A 23,111-nucleotide genomic window follows, 5' to 3' on the forward strand; every position below is an offset into this window, starting at 1 on the left:
ACTTGAAACTGTCATGCTAGTTGCTGTAACAAAAAGGCAGTTCCTCTCACCAAAAGGTTTCAGACTTTATGCGTGAGACAACAGGCAGACATAGCAAACCCACACGGAAAGAGAAATCAGAAATACCAGGAAAAAAAAAAAGTCAATATAATGAAAAGGAGTCGCAGCACACCACCTCATATTGTCAAGTGCAGAGCAGGCACCTCCACAGCTCTCAGCTTCAAGGAGAGTGCTGCAAAAGAACAGTGTAGTGGCTGTGTGGGAAATTTGGGGGATAATTACGCTTTACCTAAGCAAAACACACGATAGCTTAAATTGAAAAGGTGTTCACCTCCTGCCCCAACCCACCACAGGAGCTCAGCCGCTGCTGCCTTCCTCGCTCCACAAGGACTGCTCTTCAGTGATGGGAGCACCAAGGTCCTCTATCAGCTTATTAAGTCTGCGACAGGACTCTGAAACACTTTGAAATATCAAACGCTGTTCCTATCCAAGGACAGAGAATTAAAATATAATGGGATTAATCCTTGTTTATACTAACGTACCACTTTGGAAGCCTAAGAGGGGCTTACGTGACATTTATTAATGCAGATTTAGCACAAAGAAGGACTTAGTAAGGAAATAACAGAAACTAAGACAGCCATTTCATTTCATACCAGTTAAAGAACCAGCCATGTGAATGCAACACATTAGAAACTATTCAGTATAACTCATACAGGGTACAAATAGGACCATTCCACAGTTGTCAATCTGAGTTTAAAATCAAGCAAACAAAAAAATGTGTGTGTTGTAAGAACTTACATGTGAAACGGATGTCCTGGAATGAGACTGATGCCCTAATTTTGTTTCCTTTCAGCTTCTGTAGCACAAGTTAGGTGTGGCTTTATGGAATGGATATATTTTATCAGAAATATGCAGATTAATTCATGATTGCCAAGAAGGAAACAAAGCTGGAAGAATTTTTATTTTATTTAAAAAAAACAACCCACCATAAAATGTGCAATTTAACAAATCATATTCCACATTTCATTTTGACAAATGCAAGGACAATGTGAGATATGAAGATACCGAGATTAAATAGGTAAGTAATAAAAGGTGACTTGTACCAGTTTCCAGGAAGGATTTCCACTCTGGAATACTAATGTTACATTAACACAGCTACACAATTTACTAGCTAGTATACAGTGTAGAAAATTATGCTCATTATATTCCTACTATTATTTTCCAGTTGTTGTGCTATTCATAGCAAATCCATCAGCACTACTCATAACTATAAAATCTCTTTCTAGGTTTTTTTCTTCTTTTTTTTTCTGCATACTGAGGAAAAAATATTTCTTCTGTTCTGAGTTTTTCAAAACAAACCAACAAACTCGCTATAACTCTGCAGACAGTGAGTGATCTCAGTTTTGTGCTCGGTGTCTGACCTAACAGACTTCCAAAGGAAAACCCTGGCTCCCAGTGTGATAATCTGGGGACTCTGTGAACAATCTGATCATTCTGGACAATTCAGTGAAATGACTGCCATCGATGGCTATAGAGACTACCATATGTTGTCAAGGCTGTGTCATGTATCTCCCAGACCAGGGACAATGGGAGATTGTTATACCAGGCTTGCTCCCATCAGAACAGGAACGATCTGGAATCATGGAATGCTAAAATTCTGGGTCAAAAAAAGTTTCTGCATCCTTTCTGAAGTAAATTCAACATAGAGGGTAGAAATATCTTACTGGCAGAATAAACTAGTTGACACTAATGCCAGACCTGAAAGACACACTACTGGAAAGGGTCAAGGTGAATTCCAGGGACACAGGAGGGCCTGAACAAAGATGCTTCAGTAGCAGAAAAGCTGTGGAGCAGGCAAGAAAGAAGGACACTGGTGTCAATTAAGGTTCCATGGTTTGTAAGAAAGAAAAGGTATATGCGGGGAGCTCCTTCACCGATCTGAACCAAGGATGATTCAAGAGACTTAGAAAAATGTGATACAGAAATGTAAGGAGGCATTATTTCACCTACAGCGTTTTTTCTGGCAGTGGACATAGCCACTCTGTTTTGTCTGCAAACCATAACACACATACATGCTCGGGTTTTTCTTCCATTTTCACATGGTCTTGAGCACCTGAACTGTAACCCTCGCTTCCCAAGGTCGGAGGTCTGAAAAGAAAGGTGCAGAAGTTACTTAAGTGTTTGTGGGACAGCACTACTTCTGAAGGTCAATGTCACCACAACTGTTTTGGTACCAGAGATGGGGGGGATGCAGACAGTGAACCAAGGAGGTGAAGGTGCCACCTCAGCAGCAAGGGACCCGGCTTGCAGTTCTGGTGTGATGGCAACTAAACACTACCGGGTAAAATCTCCATTTTTGTAGGACTGTCGCACACATACAAAAGCCATCCTACACAAATATGTGTCATCCAACACAAATATGCATTCCTCCCCCGCTTCTCAGGGGGCACCATTGTTTCGCCCTACTTTGGTGAGAACCTGGGACAGAAATATAGATGCATTAAGAACAACTCGTGATGTCAGCTCAAGGAGAAGGAGTACCATTTTTTCATTGGAATGAGTCAGTTGTGGGTATTTTAGAGGGTCGGTTTTAGCCCAGCATGAGATATCAACATATTCTGAGGAACTAAGACGTAGTAAATGCATGTTCCCTGTGCTGGAGAATCTCCTCAGGGCTGTACAGTCTCTCTTGAATATGACAGAATGTATGTTTTCTAAACCAAAAAGATATTTTAGTTTAATAATCTCTGAATATTTTTTCCTGGGGCTTTCTCTCCCACATTTTACTTTCTTCATTCTGTTCCCTGTCTTACTTTCCTTCGTCTTGAGGTCACACATTGTGGAAATAATCAGAGACATTCAGGAGAAATGTCTGAAGCCGATAAGCAGAGTGAAACAGCATTATTCATATAGTACTAATCATAACCTATATACGAATGAGAAGACACCTGGAAGTGCTGTGTTGACAGCAACGTACCTTTTGATTAAGCTGTCTGGATCCTAGCAATCTGCATGTCCTGACTGAGAGTTCAGGAAGAATGCATTTCTGGTTCATTTACACTCTGGAAACAGGGTAAATACCTGGCAGATATAAACAAACAGCAGCCTTCTGTCAACTAAGCTTCTAGCGAAGAGTCCAAATTACGGATAGGAGGTTTGAATAAATTGGAATTTTTAGGCTAATGTTAAAAGAACATTCAAAGCATAAGTACTGTTTAGAGATTACCAATTATCAATGAGAATTTTTGTCCAGTTTAGGAACGCTGGATAAAGTTCCTTTTTGTTCAAGCCCTTCGCTCTCTTCCTTTGCTCTTGCTTCTGTCTGCTGTTCCACTGTGGTAGCTTCAGCCTACAGTGAGAAAGCTATACAAATGGCAAGCAAAACTATTACGCTTTCATACGGGGTAGATTTCCATGCGGTTGAAAGCAAGCTGATTTGTAATAAATTAGATGTGCTGAAGAGATACTGTTGGGATCACAGCCCCTGCAATTTTAAAAAATTCAGTTAAGGCCAGCATTGCAATGACATTCAGCAACCAAAACCAAAGATGGGCACTTTGCTACTGAAATCAATACCTTCAAACTCTGCACGATAGACTGCACCTGCTTGGGTAGGCATCTAGTCAATCTTATTCCAAAGTTTATGATGATTTTATTTGCTACTGCAGAATATGGTGCCATTGCTTGGCCATGAGAGTGAATGAGTTCATTGTAAATATCTCATATATATGCATCGGAACTTGTATGAAAAATATTCCAGATTAGTACTGTAGCCCATTAACATAATTATATATTATATTACTGTGTAGCAATACTACACAAATTCTTACACACTCTCAACCTACAGATAAAAAGTCCTACACATAGCTCTCTGAAAAAAAAATAATAGATACCGATGTATTTGTATACTCATCTATTTATAAACACATATTATACACATGGAAGAAAAAAAAATTGCTTCCAGAATGCTAACGCAGTCAAGCAATAGCACTATGTTCTTCGACCCTTGCCTTGACGGTCTCCAGCAAGAAATGTTTCCTTTTTTTTTGTTTATTTGTTTATAACACTACGAGGAAGAGAAGAACAAGAAACATCTGCTTCTACAACTTCTGCAGCGCTTTCCTCTCCATCACCCTTTCTAAATCACAGTTATGACCACCTCCTCACATAAATCCCTTCTGAAGGAGCACTTTTTCCATGTATACACCACTTCTCGTATACAAAAAATGTAGATGAATAATTTATCAACTCTTTAATGTCATGAAAGGAGCTCCTCATCTATAAGGAGCAAGGAGAAGATCACGAACGCTGAAAGCAAAAGCTCAGAATCCATATCTTTCATGAAATGCTGAATTAATGCAGGTGAGGTTATAGGATGCATAAAATAAGTCAGATGCAATTTTACCCCCTCATAACCAGTACTTTCCTTTGATGTCAACAGTATCAACAGATGGACAAGTATTAGTGCGAGATGAACTTTACCATATGTGACTCAACAGAACTAAGCAGAGCACTCTCAATTATTTCATTTCTTCAAGGAAATGATGCACTAACAAAGTCATGGCCTCATCCTTTAATGACACATTTGTAATTCTCGGAGAAGGAAAAAGACTGATGAATATAATTCTACTGCCAGTGAACACACAGAGTTCCTGACATGAAACACCACAATCTCACTGGAGGAGCAGAAGAATAAATCACCGGCTACATGAGTCAGAAGTCAGCTTCAGTGGTCTTTAAATTAAGATGGACAACCATAAGGATGACCTAAAGTAATGGTAAAAAGAGAATTCTGAATTTAATTTCTAGAGTTAGTAAAATCCTAAGGAGCACAAGTTAGGAAAAAGAAGTAAGTCTGAAGTTCAGTTTATTTTCAAAGATTATCTTTGTATTATATTCCAGAAGTGCAACCATGCAGGTTTTCTAAGTTCTTTGGGTTTGGTTTTTGCAAGGCATCTGTGAATTATTTTATTTTGGGGGGAAAATCATGCAGCTTTGTATTGTAAAATATTGTTCTTTATATTAGTGAAGAAAATTCTATCCAACATTCACATCTTGGAAGATAGTATATATTGATACCAGGAAGAAAAAACACAAAAAGACAATCTGTATGCACAGAGTACTTTAATGAACATAGAAGAGAATTATTGATTAATTTGAATAACCAAAGAAATTTCTTAAAAACGTAACTATACATAGGAAAATGTGTGTGGAAAAGTCCGTAGGAAAATAGTAACATTTTAACCAACTGAGACGGTATTTACATGTGCAGGGCAAAACTTTGGAAAACCAAAATATTCCTGTACTTCGCTGTCAAAAGGCAGACTTTTAAAGGAAAAAAAAAAAAGTTAAGTGCTATCCAGGTTTTAATTGCAAAATTCATGGTTTAACTCATTAAGAAAACAAACAAACAAACAAACAAACAAAACCCCAAAACGCTACAAGGCTACTAAATCCCTAAGCCACAAATCACTGGGTGCTGGGACAGTCCTATCCTGTCCCTTTACTCTTCACTGTGAAATCGCTGTCACCGCTACCAGAAATAGGAAGTGGAGGATGTGGACCTGCCCAAATGGCCACTGTTGTACCCAACCTAATGAAGGTCCAGATCTTCTGACTGGGAAAGCACTTGCAAATATGCCCAAGTCCATCTACAGTCAGCAAAACATTTCAGCATGTGCTCACTGTTAAGTAAACGATTAGACTGAGAAAGTAAAACTGGTTTTAAGTCCCTGCTTACATTATGTGTACTAAATGTCTTTTTGCATAAGGAGCTAAAGCATTATGGGCTGAACCTTAAAGTCCGGTGATTTAGTCAAATCAGAGACTTCGGAAAGTGTCAACATAAAGTACCAATGTTATCCAGTTCAGCTACTAGTTTCATACAGTCATACAACTAAATACTTCTAAAAGTAAATTAAACTGCTCAGTTAGCCAGATCACCTGGTTACTCGGTATGTCCAAACCATTTTCCTTGAGAAAGAGATGTGTCAGGCAGCAGCTCCAGGACAAAATCTGCTGCAATGCTCCTGAGTTCTGAAATCCATGTTTTCAGACCAACCGTTGGGATTCTGGTGAGCACATCCGTGGAAGTTTATAACTCCATGCAAAGAATAAAGATCCTGGTTTATACAGTACAACTGAGTGGGCTGTTCCTGCAACCCTTCAAACTAAAACCAAAGCTGTATTGGAGGCTGTGCACGTCATGGGCCTGTGTCGCCTACTGATGGGAATTACTGGAGAAAGATGCTATGGATCTGAGACAGCAGTGATGAACAGAGAGTGGAACTGGAGAAAGCATTGCTCCTCACATGACTCTTCCCCGTGTGATTACTTATCCAAATTAGGATGCCTTTCCTTAACACATCGCTACTTTTACAACTATGCATCTGTGCATCTGTGGGAAGAAGATAGTACTTAATCTAAAATGTTCTGCATGTAAAAACAATCACATTTGAAATTCAGAAGTATTTCTTTGAGAAACAGTAAGGCTCTTCTCTTCACCAGAGTGCGTAGAAGGTCAGAATGCGTAACGTTTGCAAAATATGCCTGACTAATTTGACTGCTGTACAAAATTCTCCCATTGAAAGTGTATATATTCAAAAAAGCATAGGACTTTACAGGGGAAATCCTGTCTTCTTCATTCGATGTCAAGGACAGCTTTGCCATTGACTTCATCTGGGCCAAGATTTCGCCCCATGTATTTTAAGAGAATCTCTGTGATTCTGGCAACAGTAGTACAATAAGTGGCTCGCAAAAAAAAACTAACAAAAAAACCCAAACAGGAAATAGTCTCCAAGGAATACTTCTCTGAGAACTCTTAACAATTAGGATTAAAAAATAATAATGATTCTTACAATCTTGTCTCCCCATGCAAAACCAGGCAATAATTTCCTGCATTAAAACCTTATTTACTGGGTGTCGTATTTAGGAGAGTTCTATGTCGGATCATATCGTGGAACTGCTAAATAGTTTCTCATGATGTTTACTCCTCTTGATTATATACAGCAACTCCTACGTTATATGACTGGTTTTTTCTAAGTTAATATTTTTAGCTCAAGATGTTCAGCTCATATAAAACAGCAATATTCCATTCGACTTTTTTTAAAGAAGTATTTCACCTTGTAATGTGATAAAAGATGAAGTATTTCATTATTTCGAGGAGGGGGGTGTTTAATCAAACACAACGTAATGAAAAATCATGAAAGCACCTTTATTTATCCGTACTTCAAACCAGCTAAAACCAATTCCTGTAAACTGAATTAGCCGTTCCCTGATTTCGTCTACAAGTGAATTGTCACTGCTGAATTATGAAAACTTTCAAACAAGAGAAATACTCACAGTCTCTTAAGCATCACATTATAAATAGTCGTGTCCTACCTCCACATTTCTCCCTCTGACTTCATTCCTAGGCAGCACTGAAGAAGCAGCTACAGTCACATGGTGCATTCAAGGTCATGCTATTCTAATTTACAGAGATATCATTGATAAATTATGCGGAAACAACGATAATGGAGTCATTAACCTTGTTCCAGCACACTAAAGGTGTTTTATAATTAAAAGGAGAACAAAAGTTACAAACACATGTAAAGATTTTATTGCCATACTTTTTCTCTCCTACACACTGCTGCAAACTACTGTTGGGGAATAGTAATTTGTTACTGTGAGTAACGTAGATGCCTGCTGTCTGCGCTTTGTAACCGGGGGGGTTACAAATACACATTGGTCTGACTTACACTGGAGGAGGTAAAAACACGAACCATTGACCTTTATTTAAAAAAAAAAAATGGGAAGTTGGATCCAGAAGGCCTCTCCCTTTGGCGAAGTAAAGGATGCTGGAGCACAAGAAAGATCATTCCAGCCAGGAAGTCTCTCTCAGTCCAAGAATCTATGCAGAACTGTCACTTCCAAGCACGCAGTCATCTGGCCAGTGCTTTGAGGACTCGCATCAAAAGTGTAGTGTGTTAACATACAGAAGTGAAACTCCTCAGAGATATATAGATATATATAAAAACTAGGCGGAATTTAGAATTCATCCTCTATGTCTCATTCAAGGAACTTGCAGTAATCCACAGACTAAAAGCCTGACTAATGTCCCTAATTCATGTACGACAGATATCTTTATTGAGGGTGCACACATTAATGAATCACTGGTGCTTGCTTTGACTTAAAGAAAAATACTAGAAAAACAGTGAAGAGGTGGGACAGAGACTGTTTCACACAGTAAATTAACGTAACCTTAAATTGGCATTACTGTAAAGCAGCTATAGGATTTCTGCAAAGAAAAAAGTAAGAATTTAAATAATTTGACAGACAGTATCTTCTTGATATTGACCCTTATCTTCTTAACACTTCCACTGATGCTTCTCTTTGAATCCCGTCACAGTAAGACCACTGACACTATAATTATTGATAAAAAGAGGAAACTACACAGCAGGTTTCCTGGAGTCCAGGTGCCCAGAGATGACACCACACTGCAAGACAGAATCCATTATACTCCTTTCTAATCTTCACTTATCACATAAACTATCGTGTCTCCCTGCATTGCATGACTATCAAGATATGATCTACAACATATTGCACAACTTACCCAAAAGGACAAAAAGAAAAATCCCAGATCATATCTTTATTTAGAGGTTTGACCTTATGTAGATAGCTGAATACATCATAAAGTACATGCTGAAGGCCTGAGTGAAAGTCAAATTCTTTCTACTGATTCTGTCGTGTTTGGATAAACTTATAATGGGCATCTCTTTCAAGCATTCAGAAGTATCGCAAATGCCACTTTAAACAATAAACCGCTGATTACAATGAGGAAGTTCAATGATAAAATTTTACCAAATGTCAGAGGAACTCTCCTCTATGTCCTCTGAGCAAAGGCTGCCGGCTACAGTTGCAGAGCACGAACGTCTCTGATGCACGCCACCAAAAACCATCCCACTGCAGAAATCCCCAAGTTTTCGATGCTTGAGCTTACAGCCCGGCTGCAACGCGTACTTTAGTGAAACGCGTCCAGATGCTGCGCCATCCGTGTCCAAGGAGCACCTACGGACTCGGCCCCCAGAGCAGCTCACAGCTCCTGGGCTTCAGAAATGCTGCTGGGGCAGCAGAAACCTCCTCCCAAGCGTTCAGCTGCAGATAGCCCAGCTCAGCATAGTTTAAAAGAGGACAGAAACAAACACATGAACAGCGTCTGTGGCGTCTCTATTGACTTTTCTAGAAATGCATTAACCTATTACCATACTTCAGAAATAAGTAAGAGAAACAGAGGAGAGGCGAAAGTAGACCGTTCTCTCCCGAAAGTTTCTTCCTGCCTCTCCCTCCCACTTTTCCCGAGCTCCCCGTTCCCTAGGATTAGGCGATCGTTTTCACCAGGGATCAAATGAATGACTTTTCCGCTAATGACACTTAAGAGATGCTCAAGCCGCCCTTAATGCCACCAGGGACCCGGCGCCCAGCTCCCCCACGCCTTGTCCCCAAGCAGAGGCAAGGGCAAGCCCCGCTCCCCGCCCGCTCCCCGGGCCCCAGCGGCCGGTCCAGCGGCCGGTCCCGGTGCCGGGGGGGGCGGGGGGGGGCGGGCGGCGGATGGGGACGGGGCGGGGGGGAGGTGATGCTGCCGCCCCGCCGCCCCCTCCCGCGGCATGGCGAAGCGCTGTCACTGACGCACATTTAATTCGCCCGGCTGCGGGCACGGCGCCGCGCCGCTCGCATCCTCCTCCCCCCCCCCGCCCCCGCTCCGGCGGGGAGGGGGGCGGCTCCGGCGGGGAATTCGGGGGGAAAGTCAAACTGCAGCAACAAAGTTGCTCCCCCCAAGACCTGCCCCGGCTCCCTGGGGGTGCGGTGGGAAGTCGGGGGGGGGGGGGGGGGCGGTCCCCGCCTTACCTTGCTTGACGCACTTGAGCCGGATGGGGTCCTTGCAGTGCTTGATCACGGCCAGCACATCCCTGATGGTGAGCCCGGCCACGGGGGTCTCGTTCACCTCCAGCAGCAGCTCCTCCGGCACTAACTTGCTGCCGCCCTCATAGGCCACCTTGCCGGGCTTCACCTCCCCCAGGTAGGGGAACTGCCCGTTCTCGGCGCCCCCCTTCAGCTCGAAGCCCAGCTGCCCCTCCGGGTTCCTCACGATCACGATCTCGTGGACTCGGCTCGTCCAGTGGCTTTTCTTCTTCAAGCCCTTGGACATTGCCGTGGGGATGCTCTGCCCGACTCCCTCCCTGGATTCCGTCCTTCTTCCCTTCCCTTCCCTCCCTCCCTCCTCTTCACCCCCGCCCCCGCCGCCTCCCCGGGGCAGCCGGGGCTCCTCCGGGGCAGGCTCGGGGCGGGCGAGGAGCCGTCAGCGGGAGGGGGGGCGCGGCGGCCCCGCGGGGCTGGGAGCTGGCTCGGGGAGCGCCTCTCTGCCCTCTCCCTCCGGCTCTAGCTGATATCCATCGCAGCCGCGGCGGCCGGGACCCTGCCTCTGCCTGGATGTACTAGTTGTAGAGAAACTGGCAGCGGGGAGGGAGGGAGAGAGGGAGGGAGGGGACGGCCGCGGGGAGGAGGAGGAGGAGGGATGTCGGTGGGGAACGAGGCGGGCGCTGCCTCGCCGCTCCCGCCTCGCCTGACCCGGTAGTGAAGGCCGAGATGGAGGCTGCCTGGCACGGCCGGCAGAAGGCGGAGAGCGGCCCGGGCGGGGCGGCGCGGGGGGGGGACGGCACCCGGCGGGGAGACCGGCCCCCGCCGCCCGGCCCCGGTCCAGAGCGGGGGGGTGAGCCGCCCCTGGCTGCCTCTCCCGGCCGGCCTCCCCCTCCGCCGGGGCGGGCCGAGCTCCCCCCGCGCTGCACCGCAGCGTCCCGAGCGGCGTGCGGGAGCTGGGGCAGGCGGGGATGCTGCGGTCCAGGTGCCGCTGCCGGCGGGGAGGGACCCGGCCACCGAGTTGGTGGGCAGAAGGACGAAAGGCCGCCCTTTGCATCCAGGGTCTCGGCGTGACGAACCTTCCCCGGGGGGCTTCCCGCCCTTCCGAGGTCTCGTGCCTCAGTTGATCGAGTTGAACGTGGGGGTAATTTTTAGCGCCGGTTTTCGCGGCCACAGGAGACAGGAGTTAAAACTCAGATGGGTGTTGTACCTTTACACCTGAAGAGAGTGTAACGAAGAGAGGGCTGGCAGTTTGTTCTGTAAAAGATGTTCGCTACCCTTACTCAGGTTGCCGCCTGCTCTTTGGGCTTAAACCCCAAATGACCTTCGCGTCCCAAGACCGGCATTTCCAACCTCCAGAGCATCACTCTGGGGTGCCCTTTGTTCAGCAGGTGATACTGTAACCCGCTCCTCCTGTGGGCTCGCCTTTAATTAGTTCTGTCATATGCCTAACACGTGTGCGAGCGGTGGTGTGTAGCAGTTGGCATGGCTTTCTGAGATGCTTGCCTTGCCTAAAAAAATAGTTTCCATCTGAAGGGGAGATTGACAAAATGCAGGCAGAGCAACTTCCTGACTTTAAGAAGCGTAGTTTTTGTGCCTGGAGGCTGCAGGAGAGTGGGATACGTGAAGGCAGGGGTCTGCAGGCTGGGTGCCGAATGGGGGAAGGCGGGAGAAATGTAGCGTGTGTTACCACACGTGATTTAAAGCTGGTCAGATATTTTTAAAATTTCAATTAAAGTCACTCTGCAATGAAATTTTTCACAAATTGTATTGCTGTTTTCCCTCTAGGTTCCTATGGAAACAGGCCTTTATGCGATCATGCTTGGCTGTGTCTCCTTTACTTCTCCAATAACTTTTGAAGCTGTTGGGCAGTTTCGCCCAAATCTATCTCAAATATAATTAAGATATTTCATGAAAATAGGCAGCTGGGTAGGGCTGAGAGATCCTATAAATGTCCCAAAGGCTGTAACATGAACTTGCCTCTTATTAAACGGTGATTCACATGGTTGAGAGACCATATAAATGTCTTGGTAATGAGAAAAGTTTCAATTACAGCTCATTATCAGCCTTGGTATAAGTCTGTGGGAAACCAGGGTTCTTCAGTTCATGTTCTCCCAGAATTACTCATTTAACGTCCTTGTGCACTCGAGGTGGAATGGGCACATGCAGGGGGGAGGAAGAAAGCAACGAGAAATTACTAAAGTCTGTGTCCTGCGAGTCATTTCACCTGCTTCGCTGCGTGGTTTTGGCCAGTGTGGCCAGTGTGTGGCCCTCTGGATGTGAGGGGCTTCACAAAAGTGGGATTAAACAATAATAAAAAAAAAAAACACCAAGACCCCACAAAACTGGAAATGAGACATCCATAAGCACGGAGGGAATGAAGATGGGAGGGGAACCGCAAAGGTATTTTGACTGGAAGGTACTAAGAGGTTTTCACTGGTGGGGCAAGGATTACAGTAAAGGTCTCTTTTTCCAAAGACCATCAGGAGTGTCTTGCTGCCACTAGGAGCAGGGTCTCTGGTCTGGACAGAAATGGGCTAAGGCACTTGGAAAGAGAGCAAGAGAGTCACTGGGTTCGTTTCTCTCTCTAGCCCTGCCCTTGCCCTTTTATAGAATCACAGAAGTGCCTAGGTTGGAAGGGACCCTTCAGATCATCAAGTCCAACCATCAACCTAAGTCTGACAAAAACCATCACTAAACCACATCTCTAAGCACTATGTCTACACGTTTTTTAAACACCTCCAGGGATGGTGAATCCACCACTTCCCTGGGCAGCCTGTTCCAATGCTTAATAACCCTTTCAGTGTAAAAATTTTTCCTAATATCCAATCTAAATCTCCCCTGGTGCAACTTGAGGCCATTTCTTCTTGTCCTACCGCCTGTTACTTGGGAGAAGAGACCAACCCCCACCTCTCTACAGCCTCCTTTCAGGTAGTTGTAGAGAGCGATAAGGTCTCCCCTCAGCCTCCTTTTCTCCAGGCTAAACAACCCCAGCTCCCTCAGCCGCTCCTCATAAGATTTATTCTCCAGATGCCTCACCAGCTTTGCTGCCCTTCTCTGGACACGCTGCAGCACCTCAATGACTTTTTTGTGGTGAGGGGCCCAAAACTGGACACAGTACTCGAGGTGGGGCCTCCCCAGTGCTGAGTTCAGGGGGATGATCACTTCCCTAGTCCTACTCACCACACTGCTCCTGATAAAGGCCAGGATGCTGTTGACCTTCTTGGCCACCTGGGCACACCGCTGGCTCATATTCAGCCAGCAGTTGACCAACACCCCCAGGTCCTTTTCTGCTAGGCAGCTCTCCAGCCACTCTTCCCCAAGCCTGTAGCGCTGCATGGGGTTGTTGTGACCCAAGTGCAGGACCCGGCACTTGGCCTTGTTGCACCTCGTACCATTGGCCTCGGCCCATCCATCCAGCCTGTCCAGATCCCTCTGCAGAGCCTTCAGACCCTCAGGCAGATCAACATTCCCACCTAACTTACTGTCATCTGCAAATTTACTGAGGGCGCACTCAATCCCCTCATCCAGATCATTGATAAAGATATTTTAGTTCAAAAGTCAGTAGGAAAAGAATGTCTAAAAAGAGGAACTACAAGACATAACATCTTGTTATCCTTCAGTTTCCCAAATGTTTCTACAGTCACTTCTTTGCTGAGGCCTCTGCTCTACTAAAGCCTACTCTGCTAAAGGGGTCACTGTTTCTTAATATAGTTTGTAGTCATTCTGCTAGTATAGTATTGAAATTGTTGATTTGTCTGATAATTAAAAGTCAGTTTCTAAATAACTTCCTGTTCACCACAATATATGTACAACACTAAGCTACTGGTTTATGGTCTCGGGCTCTAGGGTAGTAAGGACACTGATGGAAATGCATAGTTTGCTTTCGTCTTCTATTTGAAAATATATGGCGAGGAAACCAAACCTTATATAAAGTCCTTTTGTAGCAGTTAGTTATACTCTCTCAGATAACTTTGTTTCAATTTTATGGCGATAGAGTGGTAGCTGTAAAACAAGATTATCTTGGTCACTGACAGAGCAAGTGTGCCGGCACGTGGCTGAGGGGGCGAATTTGCAGATTTTCCGCCTGGCCCCTGACTTTGTGACTTGCCAAGATCTTTCTGTTAGTCCCTTCCATCGGGTTTCATCCCAGGAGGGCATGCACTGGTCCTGAGCGTGAATGTAAGGGCATCGAGCGCAAGGGATTTCCTATGGGGAGAAATAATAACAGCACGTAATGAAACACATTCACCAAACACAACACAAATGCCTTTTATTATTCCTTTAAATCTGGTACACAGGAACCAGTAAGTCACTGTACTTTTGGGAGTAAAGTTGAGCACATGAGTAAGCTGAAGTGTGAGACTTCGGTAAATAAATGTATTTTGTAGCTGGAAAGTAATCCTTCCTATGGTAACACTACAGATTCAGTACAAAAGTAACTGAATTCTGTCTGTATTTTTAGTATGCAACATTTTTGGATAAGTGAATTCCTCAAGTGGAAAATGATGTATTGCACGTGCCATAGGGCAAAAAAAGGAAAATACATCCATTATCTACTATTATTTATGCAGGAATGGAGTTCTCTACCTTGTAATTGTGTTTGTAACATGGGACTTGAACTCAGAAGACATTAAATTTCCATCTTCGGCTCATGCTTCCTGTGTGACTGGGTGCCGACTACGTGACATTGCCAACTCTTATTTTTTCCCTTTTAGTATGGGCATAATCCCTCTTTTCTCTCACAGTTTTCTATTTAGATGTCCACTACCTGACAGCCTTATTCTTAAGTGAGGCTTCTCAATGCTACAACCACATATGTCCACCACAGGACGTATGTCCATCTAGGAGTTGGGCAGAATCGTGATGTTTAAATCCAAATTCACAAAATTTTTGCCTATGTCTTTAGTTGCCTGAGAAGATTGTACTAGTTAATATTCCCACCAGGAGAGCTCCAGTGTCTTAGCTGTTTTCACTGTCTTCTGCTGGGAATTTTAAATGTTGGTCCGTGGGATTCTGAGAAGCTTCTAAGTCCTTTTTTTCTTTGGATAAAAATTCCAAATTCCTACCCTTTGCAGATGCAAATTTCACCAAAAAATCACTAAAAGTTTGTTATGATGTTTACTACTGCCACTCACATCTTTTACAAGCCTAATTTTACTAGTATGAGCCTTATATTATTACTAATATAATATTTTCCAATTTTCTGGATTTTGCTTCAGAAAGGCTAAAACCGCAGGCTATTTATCTCAAACCTCTTTTCCCAAGTCCTCCACATTCTGAAAGCTTTGATAAAAAAATACATGTTTTATTTTACTACAAAGCCAAAGAAGGATTTGGTTGGGTTTTTTTTAAGTCTTAGGCCAAAAACCTTCCGTAGTTTTGGCCATCAGTGCTTCAAAATAAACCATTATTTGATTGTAGTCTTCAAAACTTTGTAAAACATATCTGGTTAGATTGGAAGGTAATGGGAAATACTCAGCTTTCTCAGCCCATTAGAGGATTTCTGCTGTGGCAGTAGCTGTTGCAGAGGGCAAATCTCATTGCTCTGGGATGTAAAGAAAATAGTCTCCATGCCTGTACTGAAAAAATAAATGCTGCCTTTTGTAGCGAAGGACAACTTAATGAGAGGAGTTCATCTAAATAGTATAGTTTACAATGAGTTTATAAGATTGCAGGAGACATTTTGTTCTCTCCTGATCATCTCTGAATTGGTGCTTGTTTTAAATGTGATCTTTTGCAGTCTCCTTCCTCTCGCTTCTTATCAAACCTCGGTATTACATACTTCCTGTGCTGCTCTTGCTAGCTGCTCGTGACTTGATTAAGGTGAGATGCAGGAAACTTGTTGGAGGTCAAAAATTTCCCCAGGGACAAAGTTCTGGGAGACAGGCTGTCAAAATAAATTTGGTAAGAGATGTTAAAATAAACAAATGGTGGCCTCTTTCCACAGAAATGCAAGTTTAAATTGCGTCCCTGTAAATACCCACACTAGGAGACAGAATAAGACAGAAACAGAACTGCACAGAATACCCTGTCAGAAAATAATCCTTTAAATTTGACCTCACTCTGGAAAGACAGCAAGCCTACAAATATCTGTTCCCACGAATGGAAAGAGAAGCGTGAGGCTCGCACATTGATTTACTGCTGCCGACATCCTCGCAGCACACGGGGCGGTGGTGGCTGGGTTTCCGAAAAATACCAAATGAATTGGCCAGGTAGCTGCCTGGGTTTGGAATGACAGCTTCTCCACTACCCTGGCACCGGTTTGTGCACTCGCTAGCTTCAATTACCCCGTACCCACCGGTAAGCCTCATTGGATAGCACAAGAGTATTACGACATTGAATGATGTGGATTAACCTGTAACTTTCACTGAATTCGAATTTCTCGTATCTTCATTTCCCATTATGATATTTATTATTCAATGGTTTATTTCACAATTAAAGTATCTCTAAAAATGAGTTATTGCTCTTATGTGATGATATCTTCGATTAACAAACTACAAAAGACCTATTCCCTGAATTCTTTTTTCCTTGCTGCATTTTCATTTCCCTTGGATTAGACCAAAATGAGGTTTTCCTCTTTCATGTCTCTAATCAGTTTCATTTTACGTTTCGTATGAACTAACAGTGCTGCTGAGATTGATCTCGCAGCGTAGCTGGGAAAGAAGATGAATATTTTATGAACTTATAAAAGATAAAATGAAAGCGTATTATTCTAGGGATGTATTGTTCATGTTCCACGTAAAATTGTGACAGCGTGTCCATTCAGAACCTTATTTGCACATCTCTCTCATCTCTTTGAGAGGAATCACCTTTCCATGTCAAAATTCTTGTGCTTAATGTGATTGTGAAGACTTTTTGTCATGAAAATTAACAAATACTTCTGAAGTTAGAAGTAGCGTATTTTCTCACAGACATCACCATGGAAATTTATAAAAGGTTACATGTTTTGTAGATACGTTTCCATTAAATATTAAAGCATGGTGCAGCGAGGAGATTAGAGAAAATGGCTGTAAAATAATACCTGCCCAAACTCACCCAAACGCCTGTCACTGCTCAGAGGCCGAGCACGAGCAAAACAGTGTAGGAAAGATTTACACCTCAGTCAATTTAGCACTTCAGTGCAAGTGGTGCCAAAGCACTGAACTGGCCAAATTCTCAACTTTTTTACCTTAGTAAGCCTGAAGCTTTAGAGCATTTAGTTGGGTGAGGATGATGTCTTATTTCCATTGCTCTGCCAAGCTTTTAAATTCAACGGGGTTGCTGGCTTGTGCTGTCCCATGGCAGATGCCAGCTAGTCTCCACTCCCTGCTGTGGATGCTTTTCACAACTGCAAAAAACATTCAGATTGCTTCCAAAAGCTGGTTGTATTGAAGGATTATCTAGTGATGGATGAGCGTTTAGGTGAAAGTATCATCACACTAAGCTTAGTGGCAAAAATGTTTTTCAATTACCAGGGCTTCATTCCAGAATGAGGTATAAATACTCCCCAAACTTGAATGCTAGGGTAAACTGAGAGGCTGATAACCCCTTCTCTCTGCCCTGCACCCAGCATGTGTGTTTCTCAGATGATGTGACATAAAGGCATTTGCGTACTGTGCATATGCATAGTGTCCTCATAAAAACTCGCCACCGAGCTTTTATTCCATTTTGTTTATATAGTTCTGGAATTGGTTCACACACACTTAAAAGCACATGGTGGGCTTTGCTTTGGAATTGAGATGATTGAAAACAAAAATGCATTCAAGGAGGCTAAATTACAATATTCTGCAGTTTTGGCATTATTCTCAGAATATGGCTTCATGCTCAGTCATGCTACTGGTTGTACATTAGACTCAATAAGAACATTTCTACACAGGTGCTTCCATCAATAATAGCTCACAGAGTAGGACTGGTACTGTATTGCCAGGTCACTAATGCTGAAGGTCTGTTCTTGGATGACTTTTTCAGAAAAAAAGAAGCTTCATCTGTTATAATGACCTAAACCTAATGATTTGAAGACAGAAGGCTCAATCAAGATTTCAATTCAAGATATTTGCTCCTGCAAGTTGTAGGTCAAGTCCACAGTCTCCAGGAGTATTTGGGGCTCAACCACAGAACCCTGACTTATCCCACAAAAAGCTCTTAGAGAGGGACTTGCACTGAATTTAAAGAAGTGTGCCCCACTCTCATGAAGCAAGGCAGGCACAATTTAGTTCTTCCTGCAGTCAGTTGAGAGACTTGTGTTGAACACACAGAATATAAAAATAGAAAAAAGGTTTCAAAAGTCAAATTATTCTGATTTTGTCTTTGGAAATGTATTTGCTTGTGCTGGGAGGAAAAGATACTGTACTTTATCATTGCTTTGTTATAAGATAGGTGGGAATGAAAGAAATACTGTGTTTCCTAGACTGGCATAGGTGTTGAATTTTTTATCACTATTCAAAGGGAAAAAGGTTCTTAGTAACTGACTGTGTAGTTAGAAGCGCACCTGAAAAAGAAATGCTGGATGGGCAATTAGATTATTTTGGAAATTTCCTGCAGATTATTTAATTAATCTGAGATACTTCATTCAAGGACAAGCATGTAGGTTTTCTTCTACCTAAATAGCGTCAGAGCTCTCATAACCTCATAACCATGCCATGATTGTACTTTGTTCTCATAAGGATTCTTTGTTTGCAAGTCCTGTTCTTTCTTGTCATGTCCAGGGTCTGTGTTGCTATATCTGAAGACAGTAACACTTATTCTTTTGTCCGTTTCAGCTAATGATGTATGAATTTGTACCTCCAATCCACAGCTCTGCTACTGCAACATGATGTTCTTCACTCCATTGTTTTTCACCCTAAAGTTAATAATGAGGTAGTGGAATAAGCATGAACATACCATCAGGTAAATAATGAGACTAATGCCATGCATTGAGATTTTAAAATTAGTTTTTTAATAGGCTGGAGAGGAAGAGGGAAAGAACTACTGTCATCAGAAAGAACTTTACAAAGAATCAAATGACCTCCCTAAGACATTGTGATATATATTGATTTGGGATGTGTCTTTTTTTCACTTTAGCCTTCAAACTGAATGATCTCCCAGGCATTTCTTGTAGGACTCCTACTATCACCATGAGCTTTTTGCTATGCAGTTACATCGTAAGAGATGGTTCATGCTCTGAACAGTTTATAAGCCAGATGTCGTAGGTAATATGGGTAAAAGCAGGCAAGATCGCACAGCTCCAAGATCACTTTCTGAGCATATAACAGAAGTTGAGGGTGTTTGTACACTAGAACAGGTTGTGCAGAGAGGCTGGTGAGTCTCTCTTTCCAGGCACTTAAAACCCAACGGGACTCAGCCCTGAACAACCTGCTCTACTTGACCCTGCTCTGAGCATGGGGTTGGACTAGGTGATCTCCAGAGGTCCTGTCCAGCCTCAACAATTCAGTGACTCAGTGTGATTGTGTTAGGAGCAAAGTCAACCAGACCTAAGTCTCTGGAGTCTTGTGACAAAACTGTTCCTCGAACCACATCATCTTTGCCATAAAGTTGTACAAAACCGATATTGTTATGGATGGAGACCAGCTGTGCAGTTATCAGATTGAGTAGTACTTCTTCATACCAATTGTCCCATTGACTTATATATTAAATTGACTTCTGAGCACCTCTTGACCTGACGGTTAAGCTGTTAATATGCAATTCAATTTAAAAATTAATTGGCACTTCTTCCAAACCCAGATTAATATACCGCTTAATTTCCAGACCTAGGAGTCCTGAATGAATTAATAATGTATTAACTGGGTTAATATATCGGCATTTCTGGAGTAGTAAATGGGTGCAACTGGTATTAGTTCAGCAGGTCTTAGGTTGGAACCGATCTCTCCCAGTGATGAGAGAAAATGGCAACTTAAGTCATTTGACAGGATCGTGTCTCTTTTGTGGGTGCTGGAAATAGACTAAAATGTTGCATCATGCTACGCAGATAAACTAACAGTGAATTATTTTTTTACTTCTTTACAGGAGGTATCAGCAGGTGAAATCAAATTTTCAGTGGGCCCGATATCCTGCTGCATTTAATGTCTGACTTAAATGTTGTGTATGCATTTTTACATGTCAATGGAAAAAAATCTCTCCTCGCTGCTTGCACTTAAAAAATGAGTGCTTCACTGGCAGCTGTTTCCCTGCACTACTGGTATGAGAAAAAGTGTGACCTACTCAATTAACAATATTGTTTTCTCAGGTACTTCAGTGTTTTCCTAATATCTCTCCTTCAGTTTTTGTATTGCGTAACCTCAGGATGCCCCTCGCTCAAAATATATACGGGTTTCCACCTGCAGATTTTGTGTATGCCTTGATCTTTCTAAAGCAGATCTGAACACTGTTGTACCTTGGCTCCTGCTGAAGTCCATCAGTCATCGCGTTGTCTTCAAAAGAAATAAAGGTAGTCAGGTTTTTTTTAATCCTTTGTATCTGAAAAAATACTGAAAGTTATTGCTTTTGGATTGTACTGTTGCAAAATCTAATACATTTATTTTTAATCTACTATCTTCTGAAGTTAGTCAGTTTATTTTTTAAAAAATTAAATCCACAGCAAACAAAGAATCGAATTAGATTTTTCACCGCGCTTTTATTACAGAAAGACAGGCTTCCTGAAGAACACATTTTCAGTCACTGCAAAAGAGTAAGGAGTCACCTTGTTTCTTAAACAGCAGTAACCAAACTGGTAAGAAGTATGTCAAAGAACCTTTTTAAGGTTGGCTTGGTTTTTATACATTTAAGGAAAATAAGTAAATTTTGTGATTCAGAAATAGCAAGCCTGTTTCAGCCCAAAAAAGCAAGTAAAGTCATTTGCACTCCTTGGTGTAAATATGATTTTTAACTCCATTGAATTGATTTGTGTAGCATGCATGTTATAATTAATTATCAAAACAAAGTCTATGTTAATATTAACAGATTCACTTTAATCCTAGGGAGAAAAAAGAGTTTAAAATTAAAGTTGACTTTCTGTTCTTAATGATTTATTTTGGACTTCCGTTTTCTACTATATGTGCGTACGTCCCTCAGTTTACCTGTAGTTTGACATTTATTTGTTATCTTTGAGTAGTTATAAGATTAGTTTGTCATTTGAAAAGTGGGTGGTTTTCTAGGATAATTGCTGGAGATGTAGAAGGCAACATAAATTGTTTACTTTCATCTGACAATGAATGTGGCTGCTTAGATTTTTTTATTCTGAATCACAGACTTTTTTTCCTTTTTTTTAAGTTTCTAGAAATTATGATTCAAGCAGTGATTTTAACTGTCATGAGTGCTCACTCCTTATGAGCGCACTCCTTTTTGCAAAACCATGGCACTTGACAGTATTTGTTACTACTAACACTTGGCTTTCTGCAGTGATCAGGGGACGGTAGTAGGCAGGTGTTACGCTGTGACTACTACTTACCAGGAAAAACTTGCTCCTTTTCCTAGCCCTTATTCTTCCATCTGCTTACTTCACTCACTGTTGTGTCTGGCTGTAATCCAGATTTGTAAACTCTTTTGGGGCCTTGGATTTTTCTGTATTCCCTGCTTCTATATGACTTAACATAGAGAGCACAATAATTACCTGAATGGCAAATATTGTGGCAAACTGAAGGGCAAACATTGTTCTCTGCAGTCTTTCCCCCTGACCATCAAAACTTAACGAACTCTAGGACCACGTTGTGGCTCCATCCCTGAGGATGCAGCTCATTTTTCTTGTAATAGGAATAAACCTCCTGAGGTGTCCTTATTTGGTTTAACAAATAAAAAATTTTAAAAAGGGATTGATGTATCTAATACACTGGACTAAATTAGTCAAGAAATTTAGCCGTTTATCAACACAGTGTCTTGGTGTTGGTGAAGTGAATTTAATCAACACTTTTTAGTTAAGAGTATTGCAACTATTAACTGTTAACTTAAACTTCTCTTCTAAATTAATCAATGAGCTAATATTTGGGTAAAATCAAAATATAGTTAATATTTTTTAAAATAACCTGCTTTTCTGGATTTTTTTTTTAATTGTTTCACTTTGGATTTTGGATGCTTTTTCCCAATTACAATTACTGTAGCCTGTGATTTATGGCAATGTAAGACAATACGAATGGATTTGGATTCTGAATGCACACATTTTTTAATAGGGATTGAACTTTAAACAAATGAGCGGTTTCTTTACTTTAGGAGGATAACTTATTAAAGGAGTACAAAATTCCTGCAGGTGTTTCTAAGATCAGTGACCTAAATGCTTATGGTGACATAGAAAATGGTGTTGATGTGGCCTTTAAGAATCAAAAGGGCGAAGAATTTGAAATTACGTTTGAGGTGTACAAAATGAATTAAAAGATACTTTATCTACAGAGTTCGCAAACTTTTCTCAGGCGCTCCCATATTTTCTTCAGATGAGCTCTAAAATAATTCTGGATTTGCATTTCCTAGTGTTATTCCTAGGTCCACCTTACCTTGCAAATTTTACAAGTTCCAACTAGTACAATGAATCATGAATCCATTATTTTATTAGCACAGTAATGAAAGTCTGATGCTCAAATCATTAACCTTAAACAAATGAAATGTTTCTGTATGTGTGGGCCACACACTTGGGAAAGAATCCATTGGGCAGAATGCTGTCCCCATGCACTGCCCTTTGCAGAATAAAATTCTCTATTATGTTGGTGGGTTTTTTTTATTATCCTTTTAGTGCATTATTGCACTCAAACAAGATTCACTTATATAACAGGACAGGAAAATAATTTTATGGAATAGGAGATGGAAGTTAAACACACACTGCTTTCTATGTTAGACGATATTTAGTTAGAAATAGCCAGACAGAATAGAAATGACAAAAAAGTCATGGAAAATGTAATTTCCCCTATTTTTTCCCATGTGCTAATCTTTTCTGTTTCTTCTCTCTGCATGGCATATTTAATCAGCTCCATCAGCTTGAGGATTCCTGCCTCTTTAGATATCCCTTGTTGGAAGAAATTAATGTAAATCTAGCCAAGCCCTGATTTGAGCAGGGAATTACCTTAAAACTGGCTTTGAATGACAGTCATGTTTGACTTTTTTCTGACTTAGAAATATTAATATACCTGTCATAGTAAAAAGCTTTTGATAGTGAATTAGAAATCATTCTGTTTCTCAAGGGGGGCACTTTAATTACCTATATACACAAAAGTGAGAAAACAATCATGTAATTATTATTTAGGAATAATGATAACTACTGTGTCGAAATACAAGTTAGCATA

At 41.9% G+C, this 23,111-nt stretch overlaps 1 protein-coding gene across 7 annotated transcripts in view; it reads right to left on the minus strand.

The window, feature by feature from the left end:
- The window catches only part of MAGI2 (membrane associated guanylate kinase, WW and PDZ domain containing 2), a 757,062-nt gene extending 746,824 nt beyond the window's left edge, over positions 1-10,238 (minus strand). For all 7 annotated transcript variants that reach the window (XM_054216495.1, XM_054216512.1, XM_054216480.1 and 4 more), the window contains exon 1: positions 9,883-10,238. In XM_054216495.1, the coding sequence (XP_054072470.1) occupies positions 9,883-10,183 (301 nt within the window). In that variant the 5' untranslated portion in view covers positions 10,184-10,238. The remainder of the gene's footprint in view (positions 1-9,882) is intronic.
- Between the last annotated feature and the right edge of the window lie 12,873 nt (positions 10,239-23,111).

This window comes from Rissa tridactyla, chromosome 1 (assembly GCF_028500815.1).
Source record: "Rissa tridactyla isolate bRisTri1 chromosome 1, bRisTri1.patW.cur.20221130, whole genome shotgun sequence".
NCBI lineage: Eukaryota > Metazoa > Chordata > Aves > Charadriiformes > Laridae > Rissa > Rissa tridactyla.